This window comes from Megalobrama amblycephala, linkage group LG17 (assembly GCF_018812025.1).
Source record: "Megalobrama amblycephala isolate DHTTF-2021 linkage group LG17, ASM1881202v1, whole genome shotgun sequence".
Lineage (NCBI taxonomy): Eukaryota > Metazoa > Chordata > Actinopteri > Cypriniformes > Xenocyprididae > Megalobrama > Megalobrama amblycephala.
This window is the reverse complement of record NC_063060.1, coordinates 29,737,603-29,752,379: the sequence shown is the minus strand read 5'-3', so window position 1 is coordinate 29,752,379 and position 14,777 is coordinate 29,737,603. Positions and strand designations below refer to the sequence as shown.

General features: G+C 37.5%; 2 protein-coding genes across 2 annotated transcripts; both read right to left on the bottom strand.

Moving 5' to 3' along the window:
• Positions 1–12: 12 nt before the first annotated feature.
• On the bottom strand, positions 13–1,800 carry cldn18 (claudin 18). The gene is made up of 5 exons (XM_048164947.1): positions 1,564–1,800; positions 1,047–1,211; positions 734–884; positions 531–629; positions 13–413 (listed from the first exon to the last, which is right to left on the bottom strand). Exons 1-5 carry the CDS (start codon positions 1,781–1,783, stop codon positions 314–316), a joined length of 735 nt encoding a protein of 244 aa, XP_048020904.1. The 5' UTR covers positions 1,784–1,800; the 3' UTR covers positions 13–313.
• A 3,993-nt stretch (positions 1,801–5,793) lies between these two features.
• Positions 5,794–7,841, bottom strand: LOC125250513 (transcription factor Sox-14). The gene has a single exon (XM_048163147.1). It carries the CDS (start codon positions 7,143–7,145, stop codon positions 6,465–6,467), a length of 681 nt encoding a protein of 226 aa, XP_048019104.1. The 5' UTR covers positions 7,146–7,841; the 3' UTR covers positions 5,794–6,464.
• Positions 7,842–14,777: the final 6,936 nt, after the last annotated feature.

Below are 14,777 nucleotides of genomic sequence, written 5' to 3'. Positions count from 1 at the left end.
CAACATGTCAAGTACAGTTGTGGCAAAAGTTTATTATAATTCTAAACAGCAAATGATTTACAGTGTTTGACTGTTGAATCTTAAACATCTATGACATTCTAAACTCATCTGACCAATGTACCCAAGTATACAATTAAGACCTTTCAATAGAGACATTAAAAAGACAATGATTAACAATGATGACAATGACAAACATTTTTTTTACTGCAATTATTGAAAACAGCACCCCTCAAAAAAAAAAAAAAAAAGAAGAAAAAAAAAGACGTTTCATCAGTGCAAAGCATTACATAGGTCTGACATTATTATTATTTTTTTATTGTTCTGTTCTCACTCTCTGGACTTGGCACACTTCATCTTCCACCCTGCACTGGGCTTGGGCGTTGTAAATATATCCTTCTCTCGTATCAGTGTTGCTAAAATAGAACATGCTAGTTAGTTTACAACCCATGTATTTCTCAACTTAATATGTCACAGAACGTCTTTTCACATTGATTGATAGATCTGTTACACTTTCAAATGCAGTGACTTACGTTTGCATTATTTTGAATGCAATGCATTTCAGAATTCCTCCCAGAATTAACAAAGCTCCTCCTACCCAGGCTATGTATAGGGCGGGACCAAAGGTGTACCTGACCATTCAAAACAAAGATGGAAAAAAAACAGGAAGTGATGTGATCAGCACATAACACCATTGAACATTTGCCAGTGGAAAATCAGTGGTTTTTCATCTTACCTGGAAGCAAATGAATCATTTCCTCCAATGCCGATGCCAGTCCCACATTGTATCCCTCCCTTCTCGCCTTGCTTTTGATTGTATGGGGTAATCATGAAACTAGGCACAATTTGATCAGCATACACTGATGCTCCAGTAATACCACAAAGGCCTGAAAAGAACAATGATTGATATGGATCTTGTGTATTATAATGGGAATTATTATAATAACAACAGTAATGATTACATCTGTAGCCTAATAGAAATGAATAACTGAAAGATCAGTGGGTTTTAGATACTTTAGTTAGAGAGTAATGAATAAGCTTTTGTTTACCAGCAATGATAAACAAGATCCCTGAGCTTAGCATCAGTTTGGCCCTGGTCGATAGCTCCATACATCTCATTTTGAGACACTTCAGGCAGAAGAATCCGATGAACACTGCGATCACACTCACTAAAATGGCTACTACCATCAAAGCTCTTATAGCCTGAAGGAGTCCTGAAAAAGAAAACAAACAGGATAGTAGAGGGTCATTAGTGCCTTTGATTCAGTGCTTTTTGTTTGATTTCTACCTAGCATTATTAAATGTGGACTAAAGCAGATGATAACAAAATCGAGTGTATATTTATTTAACTTCTTATTGAAAATCATTTCACGTTTCTTCATTGTTAGGCTAGCAGTACCTGAACAGTGCACACAATAAGAAATATTTGATGAAAAAGAGCAACACCTGTGGCACAAAGTTCACTCTCAATGTTATAGGTTCAGAGAGGTTCAGAAATAAACTATAATGTCTATATAGTATATATAACTATATAGTAAATCTCCTAAAATCACTATCTCAACCCACCTGAGTAGTTCAGATGGCTGTAGAGAGGTTGGCACTCATTGAATCCAGAGCTGGACACGTCGCAATCCTTCCACAGGCCCTTATAAGGGTAGATGGAAGTTAACTTGTGCTCCTGCTGGTTCCTGGTGCACCAGACATCCATAAGCGTGGCTGCAAAAACCCCAACCATACCAATGGCTCCTGATACAAAACCTGTGGTTTGCAGCGCGTTGGCACTCATTCTGCTTCTGTCTTCGTTTCTCGGTTAAAGATCTGGTGAAGCTGGTGCTGTCAAGCGTTGAGTTTAACTGAAGCTGGATGGGGTGAGACTGCTTTTAAAGTGTTGAGGCTCACATGCACACTCATAAATTGAGGCTCTTAAGCTTTGAGTGGTCATAGTTCCACCTACTTCTAACACAAACATAAAGGAGGATTTTAATCATCATAAGCGCTGTCTGAGCATTAATTAACAAATTATTCCTGAGGTCACTTGATGTGTAATATCTAAGATCAGTTCAGACAGGCCTTAAATTGCACACGTAATTGTTTGACCATTTTGTTTGAGTGAGTAAACATTTAATTCAAGATGAAGTCTGCATTATTTTTACTTCACCTCTGATTGTGCCTCTGCTGAACACTTTACTAATACTGATGCATGAAGAATCAGCAGATGATGAAAAGAATCTGACAGAAATTAGTAATTAATTACATTTGTCAGGACAGAAAACAAAACATGAGACATTATAAACGGAATGAGTAATAATTTAAAAATGTTTTATAGCATTTAAGATGCACGTGATAAGGTGTACTTTCCAATAAAATTATGAAAAAAACAGTGAACACCTTTATGATTGTGCATGATATTATGCAGTTGTAGCTTCTTTATTATAGTTAATCATTGGATTTGTTCCAGACACAGCATTTTCTGTTGAAAGGTAAATACAAGAAATTCACATTTTTTATATACAGTCCAGTCCAAAAGTTTGGAACCACTAAGATTTTTAATGTTTTTAAAAGAAGTTTCGTCTGCTCACCAAGGCTACATTTATTTAATTAAAAATACAGTAAAAACAGTAATATTGTGAAATATTATTACAATTTAAAATAACTGATTTCTATTTGAATATATTTTACAAAGTAATTTATTCTCGTGTTGGCAAAGCTGAATTTTCAGCATCGTTACTCCAGTCTTCAGTGTCACATGATCCTTCAGAAATCATTCTAATATGCTGATTTGCTGCTCAATAAACATTTATGATTATTTTCAATGTTGAAAACAGTTGTGTACTTTTTTTTTTCAGGATTCCTTGATGAATAGAAAGTTCAAAAGAACAGCATTTATCTGAAATACAAAGCTTCTGTAGCATTATACACTACCGTTCAAAAGTTTGGGGTCAGTAAGAATTTTTATTTTTATTTTTTTGAAAAGAAATTAAAGAAATTAATACTTTTATTCAGCAAGGATGCATTAAATCAATCAAAAGTGGCAGTAAAGACATTTATAATGTTACAAAAGATTTGATTTCAGATAAACACTGTTCTTTTGAACTTTCTATTCATCAAATAATCCTGAAAAAAAATATTGTACACAAATATTTTGTACAATTGTACACATTAAATGTTTCTTGAGCAGCAAATCAGCATATTAGAATGATTTCTGAAGGATCATGTGACACTGAAGACTGGAGTAATGATGCTGAAAATTCAGCTTTGCATCACAGGAATAAATTACTTTGTGAAATATATTCAAATAGAAAACAGTTATTTTAAATTGTAATAATATTTCACAATATTACTGTTTTTTACTGTATTTTTAATTAAATAAATGTAGCCTTGGTGAGCAGACGAAACTTCTTTTAAAAAGATTAAAAATCTTAGTGGTTCCAAACTTTTGGACTGTACTGTATATAAGGTAAGAATATTACAATGAGATGAACATTATAACACAAAAACTAAAGAAAAGCCTATAAGAATCATATAAACGGTTAAGACCGGTGATTTTTCGCCTGCCCCACCTCTTGTCCTGGTATATTATTCCACCTATTACAATTACATGTATTTATAAGTGATTAATATTTTTATGCTGAATTGTAGAAAAATTGTATTTAACAAAAATAAGGGGTTGTTCCCAAAATAACCCATACAGAACTTTATTTAGGCTAAATGCATACATGTTATTGTCTATATAGAACATCAATATAAATGTATTATAATGGACAGGGTCGGAGGACAGATGAAGGACAGAGAGAAGAAAATGTGAAAAAAGATTTCGGGACATGAGGGAGGAAAAAACAATGGCAAATGCAAATCTGCAACGCATCTGAAAACAGGGAAGGCAAAAAACAGAAGAAACAAACATTTACAAGATGATTTGTCTACATTTGAAATGTTTTTTTTATTGATGCAATGTCTTTTTCTTTTAGGATTTCAATCACAGCTTTTGACTACAGAGGATTGTTGCTGAATATAATTCATGAATCATACAAGACCATATCAATAACCAGCAATACTCAAATAAAGACAGCAGTGAAATTAAGACATTTTAAAATTAAATAAATAAACATTAACAAGAAAATTCTAATAAGTCAGTCCAGTGTGTAACTGAGTTTATATAAATGGATAGTTCCGGTCCTTGATTATGTTCGAAGTTGTTGTAAATTACTCAATTTAATTCAATTCAGTTCAAATGAGCTTTATTGGCATGACTTATACAGTATTGCCGAAGCATTACATAAGCAATGAACAAATAATCAATAAATTTAATAAATCAATAAGTAAATAAATAGCCTACATGACTACATTTTTTAAACAAGAAATAACAAGAAAATAAAGACAATTTAAAAATAAATAAATAAATAAATAATAAAATACTTTACTTTACATTTGTAAGTAGATTCAGACAAGGTAAGAATATTTCTGAATTTAGTTTTGTCTGTTGGGTGACTCTCTTATAGTTTGTGACAAGCTGTTACATATTTTGCTGCTGTTATGATCAAGCTGGAGTTTTCACCCAAAATATGACTTATGATTTGTTTGAATTTGGAAACGCCATAAAATTTGGTGATTTTAATTTTGTGAAATGGGCAGATCTAATGTTTTGAGTAATCACAATGTAGCGGGAATTATTGTTCTGTCTCCACCTCTTTCTGAGAGCACAGTGAACTCTGCAAACACACACCTGTGACTGCATTACTTCAGCAGAGCAGCTTTTAAAACAAGTTTTATCTGTGTATGCTGTAGGCATATTTGCTTCTAAAAATAGACTACAGATACTGAACACTTTTACAAATAAGCAGGCCAAATGAAAGTAGGCTAACACATGATTTTTTAAATTGTTGTTGTTTTTGGCATTTTAGACTGTAGAAAATGTCTTTGAAAGAGTCTCTTCGGGTGAAGGTAAAATTTCAATACACAAATGACGCTGTTCAAATCATCACATGATGTCTGGCATTTGACTGTGTTAAAATTCATCTTTGGTGCTGAGCATTAAAGGATTAGTTCACTTTCAAATTAAAATTTCCCGATAATTTACTCACCCCTATATCATCCAAGTTGCCCATGTCCTTCTTTCTTCAGTTGAAAAGAAATTAAGGTTTTTGATGAAAACATTCCAGGATTATTCTCCTTATAGTGGACTTCAATGGAGCCCAAATGGTTGAAGGTCAAAATTAGTTTCATTGCAGCTTCAAAGGGCTTTAAACAATCCCTTATCTAGAGAAACCATCACTCATTTTTTTTTTTTTAAATAAAAAATTATATATGTTTTAACCATAAATGCTCATCTTGAACTAGTTCTCTTCTTCTCTATTAGAATTCCAGCAGTGTAGACACTGCTAAGTGTATTACTGCCCTCCACAGGTCAAAGTTTGAACTAATTGTTATATACTTGCACTAGCATATTGTATATGACAATTTAGTTCAAACTTTGACCTGTGGAGGGCAGTAATACACTTAGCAGCATCTACACTGCTGGAATTCTAATAGAGAAGAAGAGAGCTAGTTCAAGATGAGCATTTATGGTTAAAATGTTTTATATATATTTTATTTTTTTTGAGCAATGGTTTCTCTAGATAAGACCCTTATTTCTCCTCTGGGATCGCGTGGAACGCTTTGAAGCTGCACTGAAACTAATTTTGACCTTCAACCATTTGGGCTCCAAGGAGAATAATCCTGGAATGTTTTCCTCAAAAACCTTAATATCTTTTCGACTGAAGAAAGGAAGACATGAACATCTTGGATGACATGGGGGTGAGTAAATTATCAAGAAATTTTCATTTGAAAATGAACTAATCCTTTAAGTAGGATAATTCTAGCATTTTTAATTATTACAATAATCCCAAATCGGCTTCATAAATCAATGCGAAAACAAAAGTGAAATTCCAAAACCAACTAGCATAACAAACTAACTAAACAGACATTTCCGGGTTTCTCAGAAGCGGAAGTCGTCATAGTTGAGTAAACTTTTATAGCGGTGTATGAGAGACTTTGCTTCAAATAGCAAAAGAAAAACTCCACAATAATGTTTTCAAAACTTTTAAAAAAGAGGAAAAAAATAGAGAGCGATTGATAACAGTAGGCTAGTCAGAAAAGAGAATCATGGTGTCATTTTTACCCTCACAGGAGCGTTAACTAGTTTTGTGTAGGCTAATTTGATACAATGGTAATATAATACATTTTTAAAAATGAAAATATTTTTTGCAGGATTTACGATATTGATGACCGTTAGAACACGTCATCAGTCTGTGAAAAGGGTAGGTATTATTATTGATATTATAATTAATAATCAATAATCAAAGTGTTATCCACTTTTAATCAACATATTAAAGCTGCACTTAAACTTAAAGTAAGAAACTGATAAAGACCTGTCGTCTTCTCTCTTAAAATGCTTTCCGTGATATATTAATCGCATCTTAATGACTGAGTCACAGCGGTGAAGAGTTCATTGCAGACTTGCTCATACCTGGAAACACTATGTAGGCCAGTGGAGGTGTGAGACTGGAAGAAGTCCAGGGCGAACAGTTACAGGGCAGCAGGTATCCGGGGTTTGCAGGTGACAGGTGAGTGTGCGCGTACTGACCGGGGCATCCCACACTCCCGATGGACCTGTGTCCACTCTGATAGCCTAAAGCTGGAGAAAAAACCAACGAGCCAGGGGTTAAAGCAGGTTTTTCATGTTGGAAAGCAGTGGTATTGGATCGGCTCGGCTCAATGAAAGGATGCTGCATGGACGCAGCTGAATGGAGAGGTCGTGGTTTGTTCAAAGTTGAGATGCTTTGAAAGTCTCGCTCGCTGTGAAGCGCGAAAGACAACAGAGTGTCCTTCCTCAACAGTCCTTTAGGTTTGCGTCTCGGTCGGTATTTGTAATCTGGATGCTCTCTCATGTGTTGGGCGCGAAGTCTTTTGGCCTCGTCGATGTAAGGTCTTTTTTCAGACTCGGAGAGCAACTTCCACTCGGCACCGAGTCTCTTGCTGATCTCAGAGTTGTGCATCTTTGGGTTCTCCAGTGACATCTGCCTTCTCTGACCTCGCGACCACACCATGAACGCATTCATTGGTCTCTTGATGTGCTCCACTGGTTGCTTCACCATGTTCCTCAAGTTCATTTGCTGCTTTGCGTCACGGAAGAAAAAAAAAGTTGCTACAACACCTGAAAGTATATTGAAATCATCTATGGAAAGAGAGGGTTCCTCCTCTGGTGAAGAGAGATGAGATCTGCACGTCTATTTCATGGAGATGCAGCGGAATGAACGCCCTGTTTGAAGGGCAGGATTATTTCTTTGCAACTAACAGTGAAGTGTGTGTGTGAACGACCTCTTGGTTTGTGAGATATTTGTTTCAAATCTCTGTCAAGTGTAGAGAGTTTCAAAGAAAGCTTTGCAGCAAGGAGCGCGCGCTCTGACACATCATCACCTTCCGCGCCCAATCAGCGCGTGAGCGACAAATACAGTTACAATGACACCAGAAAACATGTCATTTCTGCAAAAAGGGGACTAAATGAAATTAAAATGACTTTAAAGCTGTATATAAAAGTTTAGGTAAGCCGCTCTCTTAAAAACGCGCGCGTGCGCGCACAACCTTAATCTAACTTGATCTTACACTGCGAGGACACTATTAAATGCCGTCCTTGGTGCTGGATTAATTACAACAAAAGCTGTCATAGGCATAACACGTCCATGAACTTTTTTATCAACAGTTTAGCTTAAATGCATAAGGTAAATTGTAGATGCTAGCCCTTTTTTCTTTTAACCACCTTCTTGCCTTGGTCAGTTCATTTCAAATACTCCTGCAGAGGGAATGAGATTTGATATTATTTGATGATTAAATGGTGTTTTACATTTTTGAAGCATTTGCTATTCACATCTGAACAAACTTATGTTTTGTTTTTAGATATTCTATGAAAATATCACATTTCACTATTTTTTTTACATTAATTTAATAATTTATAATACTTTATATTCATGCATGCATTCACAATTAATTGCATTCAACCTTAATTTAATGAAACAATAAAAATACTTTTTGTGCAATACTTTTTGTGTCTCGTCGGCTTTTTTTCGGGCATCGGAGCTCATCAGTCCGTCGGACCATCTGATCATTCTTATTGGCTGTTCAGCTACTGCCACTTGCTGGTTCGGAAAGGCATTTCATCTTGCGCAGGCGCAGAACAGACGTGCTACTTGGCCATCAGCTATCGCACATTGGTTTGGTGTGTCAAGGCAGGAACACACCAAGCCGATGCCGGCAAACTAGTGGCGACGAAAGCAGACTGTGGGGTTGGCTCACTTCGGCAGCGTCTGTGTCCAAAGTTGGCCTAACACACCAAACCGACACACGACAGCCGACAGCCAAGTAGCACGTCGGTTCTGCACCTGCGTAAGATGAAATACCTTTCCGAACCAGCAGGTGGCAGTAGCTGAACAGCCAATCAAAATTATCAGATGGCCTGAAAAAAAATGTCAAATTGGCCGAAAAAAAGATGACGAGGACCAACTTCAGCCGACAGTTGCGGAACACACTGAGAAAACTTAGTCGGCCAATGAACAAAAACGGGCCGACGGCTGACTGTCGGCTTGGTGTGTTCTTGCCTTTAGGCCAACTTTGGACACAGACGCTGCCGATATGGTCCAACCCCGCAGTCTGCTTTCGTCGCCACTAGTTCGTCGACATCGGCTTGGTGTGTTCCTGCCTTAAACCCTCACGGTCTTCCTCTGAGTCCGCACTTTCGCATAGCAGCTGCAAAGGGGGCACTCACGAGCACCCTTCTTTAAGCTAAAATGACAAATGGGACACCCTATGGCAGGGATGGGCAACTTCAGTCCTGGAGGGCCACTGCCCAGCAGAGTTTAGCTCCAACCCTAATCAAACACACCTGAACCAGCTCTTTAGGATTAGAAAGTTATAGGCAAGTGAGTTTTTATCAGGGATGGAGATAAACTCTGCAGGACACTGGCCCTCCAGGACCGGAGTTGCCCATCCCTGCCCTATGGTCTTGTGGACCTAACGGACACACGCACAAAGCGGCCATTGTAAGTCCTCTAGACCGAAAGTGCACATGAAGTGTGCCAGTTGGGACAGGGCCAGAGAAAGCGCAACACGCAATATGGTGGAATAAGTCCTGCCTTCTAAATAAGAGCCAATCGCCGATTGGTAAAGTCATCGCGTCACTGCAGCGGCTGTTATAAGCTCCGGTTCCTATAGAAACAGTCAGATGCTCGCCTCCGAAATCAGGCACAAGAGACACGCATTTAGGACTGCACATGCGCATTAGCACATAAAAAAAATATATTGTTTTCTGTCATGATTCGAGTGTTTAGAAACAAAATTTATAAGAGAGTTGTTGTCAGATTTCATTGGTGACTTCAAATATGAAATTTAATCGAAAGCTTGGCAAACAGCTTTGGAGAATTTGATGTTTCCCCATTCAAAGAAATAAGAGATGCACTTGAATGCCCGATAGGCGTTTCAAAGATGGCCGCCGAATGAAATGACTTGTCTTAAAGGTGCTAAAGAGGATGTTTTGTTTTATACATTTTTGCAATATTACTTGAAACTGTCTTTACTAACTGATAAAAGACTATTTATTAGGTGCACTGAAAGGAATAATATTAATATACATCATCTGTGCACGAGGTAGGGCCTTAACATCAGCCAATCGTTTACGCGTTCATCGCATAAACGATTGGTCCTCTGGCTTGTCAATCACTGCCGTGACGTTCCTTGTGAGAGACGTGCGCGGATTGGCCCTCTGGCTTGTCAATCACTGCCATGACGTTCCTTGTGAGAGACGTGCGCGGATTGGCCCTCTGGCTTGTCAATCACTGCCATGACGTTCCCTGCGAGAAACGTGCGCGACTGCGCGCTCCAGTAACTTTCCACACTCCACAGGCGCCGCATGCAATGTTTTTGTCAGGAGACAGGAGTAACAACTGCAGATTATGAGTTACCTGCGGTGAGTCTGACATAATGAATCCACTAACATGAAACAGCGAATGCCGGTGGTAAACACTCGTGTTCCAATACTCGTGCACGAGTTTTGGGAGGCGTTCCTTCGAAATGAGCTGTGAAGGAGGGGGGTTGTTCTTACGCATGCGCTCATTTCAAAAACTCAGTAACAGTCTTTGGATTCTCAGTCGACGAAAAGATCCTCTTTAGCACCTTTAAAGGGATTTTGGTATTACATGTTCAGTCTATGGTGTTTCATCGCCATCTAATGGCCACAGCAGAATACAGTGTTTTTAGTCTTTTTCACGGATCCGTGTGAATGGGGATCGTTTTGGCAATGGTGTCGTCTGTACGCAGAAAACTCAAAGGAAAAACTTCTCTGTTTTAAGCATATCGTTGTCGTGTAAATATACCCTGAGTTGATATGTTTGCCACAGCTGATCGAATGAATTTAATCACTGACCATGTTTTGTTTTTAAAAGTCAAGGTCTTTTTGCTTTTTTTTTTAATCTGCATAGCTGTTACATATGCAAGTATGGCAAAAAGGAATTTAGAAATGAAGAACAAAAATACTTAACATATCAACCTCATATTTTTGTTTTCAAAATATCAAGACATTTCCTGAATTTACCCCTTATTTTAACATGTAAAACTATTGTGATTTGGCAAGTAGGCAAAGTGCATGAGAGTGACTGAAGTCTAAAGACATGTTTTTGCATTATGTTCAAAAAGGAACATCTGCAGACGCCCATGGATAACAATGTTACCCATGAACAATCTTTCCATGTCAAGGAAAAGATACCTTCCTAATGTAGCTATGTCTCGAGCCCACTGCTTGTGTAAATTGTTCAGATAAATGAGAGAGAGGACAGTTAGTGATTTGCTGTGTCCAGCATGAGATTATATTTTCTGCACTGAGGGATTTCTGACACAGGGGGGCACTGGTCATGCTGTGAAGCTGATTGCTTTTTATTTGCCTTTTACAGGGAGATAATGTGCCCATTGAAAGAGCTATCAAATCTATATCCTGCTTTTAGATGCCTTCTTTTACTGCCTCAAATGACAAGTAGGATGAAAAGAGCTTAGCATACACCTCAAATATATAAAGACAAAATAAACTATGTATTGTAACATAATGTAATTTATTTCAAATAAGTATGTGTGATATGTTTACTAAAAATATTTGACCATTGAATCAGGTAAATGTCAAGGGTCAAATTTATTATCACATACATATATACAAATATGGCTATATTCGGATGCTTTGTACACTCTCAGGGAGTGAAATTAAGTGCAGACAATATGCTCCCCATGGAGAGTGATTAGTGAGACTTGTTGCCAAGTATGCCAACAGCACAAATTGACCATCATAACCTGTGTTTCCTCCAAGCAAAAGTGATGCTGTACCCCAGGACTCAAAATACTATTTCTTTGATATATCATGTCAGAATACATTTAGAAGAATTAGATGGAAAATGCAGTGCTTGAGAAAAAAGAGATGGAAAGATAAGAAAAAGAGATAGTTATGAAATTAATGTGATATCCACTGTACAGTTTGATATGCCCCAAAATTCTTTGATTACTCCAAATTATTTCAAGCAGTTGCAAATTTTCTTGCAAATCTGCATGTTGCATGAATTTGTAAATACACAGATATTTAGGCATTTAATAAACCTCTGCTACTCTCTGACCTTTTTCAGTGTGCTAAAGAACTGGTTGACACCTTCAAGCTGTGCATTTTGAAAACCTCTTCCAGAGCAATCCTACAGATTTCCTCTGCTCTGGGGGATAAAGCTTGTGCTTATTTTAATCATATTTGAGAGAAGTCAAGCTTTGCTTTAATAGCCTTTCATGGAAATATTGGTGGTAAAAATGTGTTGGAGGAATGAAGGAGACAGCTCAAATCCTGAGAGGTGTCATGATCTATCCCTAGCCACTCTCTCGCCCCTGTGAAATTAATACTGCAGATAAAGCTGGGAGACATTATTGCCTGCCTATCTGCAAGCCCCAAATCACAGCAGTCAGCAGTCAGTTAGAGACATTTGCAATAAGGCATTTCTGCGAAAAGCACTTAATGCAGGCTAAAGATTTCAAATGTGCCACAGCAAATTAAACGGAGCTTTTACGTGAAAGGTGCCCTGTAAGCATGGTGATACTTACTCAGTATGAGTTGATGGGGGATGTACAGAATGCAGAGAGGCAGTTTTTTTGGTGGTCACATATCAGTGTCATATGTCATTACAATTAAATGTTTACTCCAGAAGGTCTTACCTTATTTTCACTACCTTTTTTTAAAAATTTTTTAGCTTTAACAAAAGTTGTGAATCATGGAATGCTACTTGCTTTGACAAGACCTTGTTTTAGTTTAGTTTAGTTTTATTAATTTACATAGCACATTTAATAATGACAAAGTTGACCTAAGTTCTGCACAGACAAGTAAGTAATACCCAGGGATTTTGAGAGGATGTTAGCACATTCAGGACATCCAAAAACCAACACTTCAGTCTTGGAATTGTTTAATTGAAGAAGGTTTTTCACCAACTTTTAACGTCACTCAAACAATCAAACAGTGTCTGAAGAGATATGTTCTCATGTGGTTTCATTGGAAGATAAATCTGTATGTTGTCTGTGTAACAGTGATGAGATCTAATGCTTACCAAAGATATTGCCTAAAGGAGGGAGATAAAGGGAGAACTGAACAGGGCCTAAGATGAAGCCCTGTGGCACACCACATGTGCGGGTAGCGGAGGAAGAAGTAAAATTTTCAATGGTTACAGAAAAAGGTAGGATGAGAACCACTTTAAGGCTGTTCCCTTAATACCAATGTACTGCTCCAGACATTTCAGTAAAATAAAGTGATCAACAGTGTCGAAGGCTGCACTTTGAACTAAGAGAACCAATAACAGATCATTTAGTACTTTCAAAAGAGCAGATTTTGTACTGTACTGAGCTCTGAGCTCATGTTTAATACAGGATGGAACTTAGCCATTATTAAGACTACTATTAATTATAAACTGGATACACGGACCAATAGTGCCCAATACTTTCACAGTTAGAGATGTGGGAATAGGATCCAGAGAGCAAGATGCAGGTTTCACATGACAAATAATATCTATTAGACATGGAAGAGACACAGGCTCACAACTAGTTAAAGTAGCAAGATTGCAATGGCCAACAAAAGAAACATTTGCAGAATGCAGAATATTAGAGCGAAAATTAAAAAAAAACTCTAAAAATTGTATATTGCAGAAGATGCCCCAAATGTAGTTGTATAGTGTTTAATACACTGTTAATGGTGCTAAATAAAATTTTAGGTCTACCAGCATTCCTGGAGATAAAATTGGAAAAATATGATGACCTAGCAGTCCTAACAAATTGTTGATAAGTGGTCAGAAAAACAAGAGTCTTCAATCTGAACAATTTGAAACGGAAATCCAAAAGACAAAATCAGAGTGTGTGACCCTTTTTATCAAAGATAGACTGGGAAAGATTAAAGGTGCCCTAGAATGTTTTTTCACAAGATGTAATATAAGTCTAAGGTGTCCCCTGAATGTGTCTGTGAAGTTTCAGCTCAAAATACCACATAGATTTTTTTTTAAATACATTTTTTTAACTGCCTATTTTGGGGCATCATTAAATATGCGCCGATTCAGGCTGCGGCCCCTTTAAATCCTCGCGCTCCCTGCCCCCCCGAGCTCTCGACTATAATACAGTGCATAAACAAAGTTCACACAGCTAATATAACCCTCAAATGGATCTTTACAAGATGTTTGTCATGCATGCTGCATGCATGCACCGGATCATGTGAGTATAGTATTTATTTGGATGTTTACATTTGATTCTGAATGAGTTTCATAGTGCTCCGTGGCTAACGGTCTAAAGCTAACATTACACACTGTTGGAGAGATTTATAAAGAATGAAGATGTGTTTGTGCATTATACAGACTGCAAGTGTTTAAAAATGAAAATAGCGACGGCTCTCTTGTCTCCGTGAATACAGTAATAAACAATAGTAACTTTAACCACATTTAACAGTACATTAGCAACATGCTAACGAAACATTTAGAAAGACAATCTACAAATATCACTAAAAATATCATGATATCATGGATCATGTTGTCACAGAGCCCTTGTCTCCCGGACTCCATTTCCCATAATCCTCCTGTTTCCACACCTGCACTCACTTCCCTCGTCTTCTCGTCATCATCACGGATCACCTGCACCTGGACTCTCTCATCAGCACTCCCTTTATAATGGACTCACTCCCTTCACTCCTTGTCGGTCCTATTGTTAGTATTAAGTGTATTGTGTATGTATCTCTCCGTCGGTCCATTAAAGAATCCTGCTTTGTGGATATCTGTGTATGCTTCGTCTCTGCCACCATATACCCGTAACACATGTCAGTTATTATTGCTCCATCTGCCATTTTTCGCTATTGTCTTTGCTTGCTTACCTAATCTGATGATTCAGCTGTGCACAGATCCAGAAGTTACTGGCTGCCCTTGTGTAATGCATTGAACATGAGCTGGCATATGCAAATATTGGGGGCGTACATATTAATGATCCCGACTGTTACGTAACAGTCGGTGTTATGTTGAGATTCGCCTGTTCTTCGAAGGTCTTTTAAACAAATGAGATTTATATAAGAAGGAGGAAGCAATGGTGTTTGAGACTCACTGTATGTCATTTCCATGTACTGAACTCTTGTTATTCAACTATGCCAAGGTAAATTCAATTTTCAATTCTAGGGCACCTTTAAAAGAATCAACAATTTGTAAAAATTCAGAGACTAG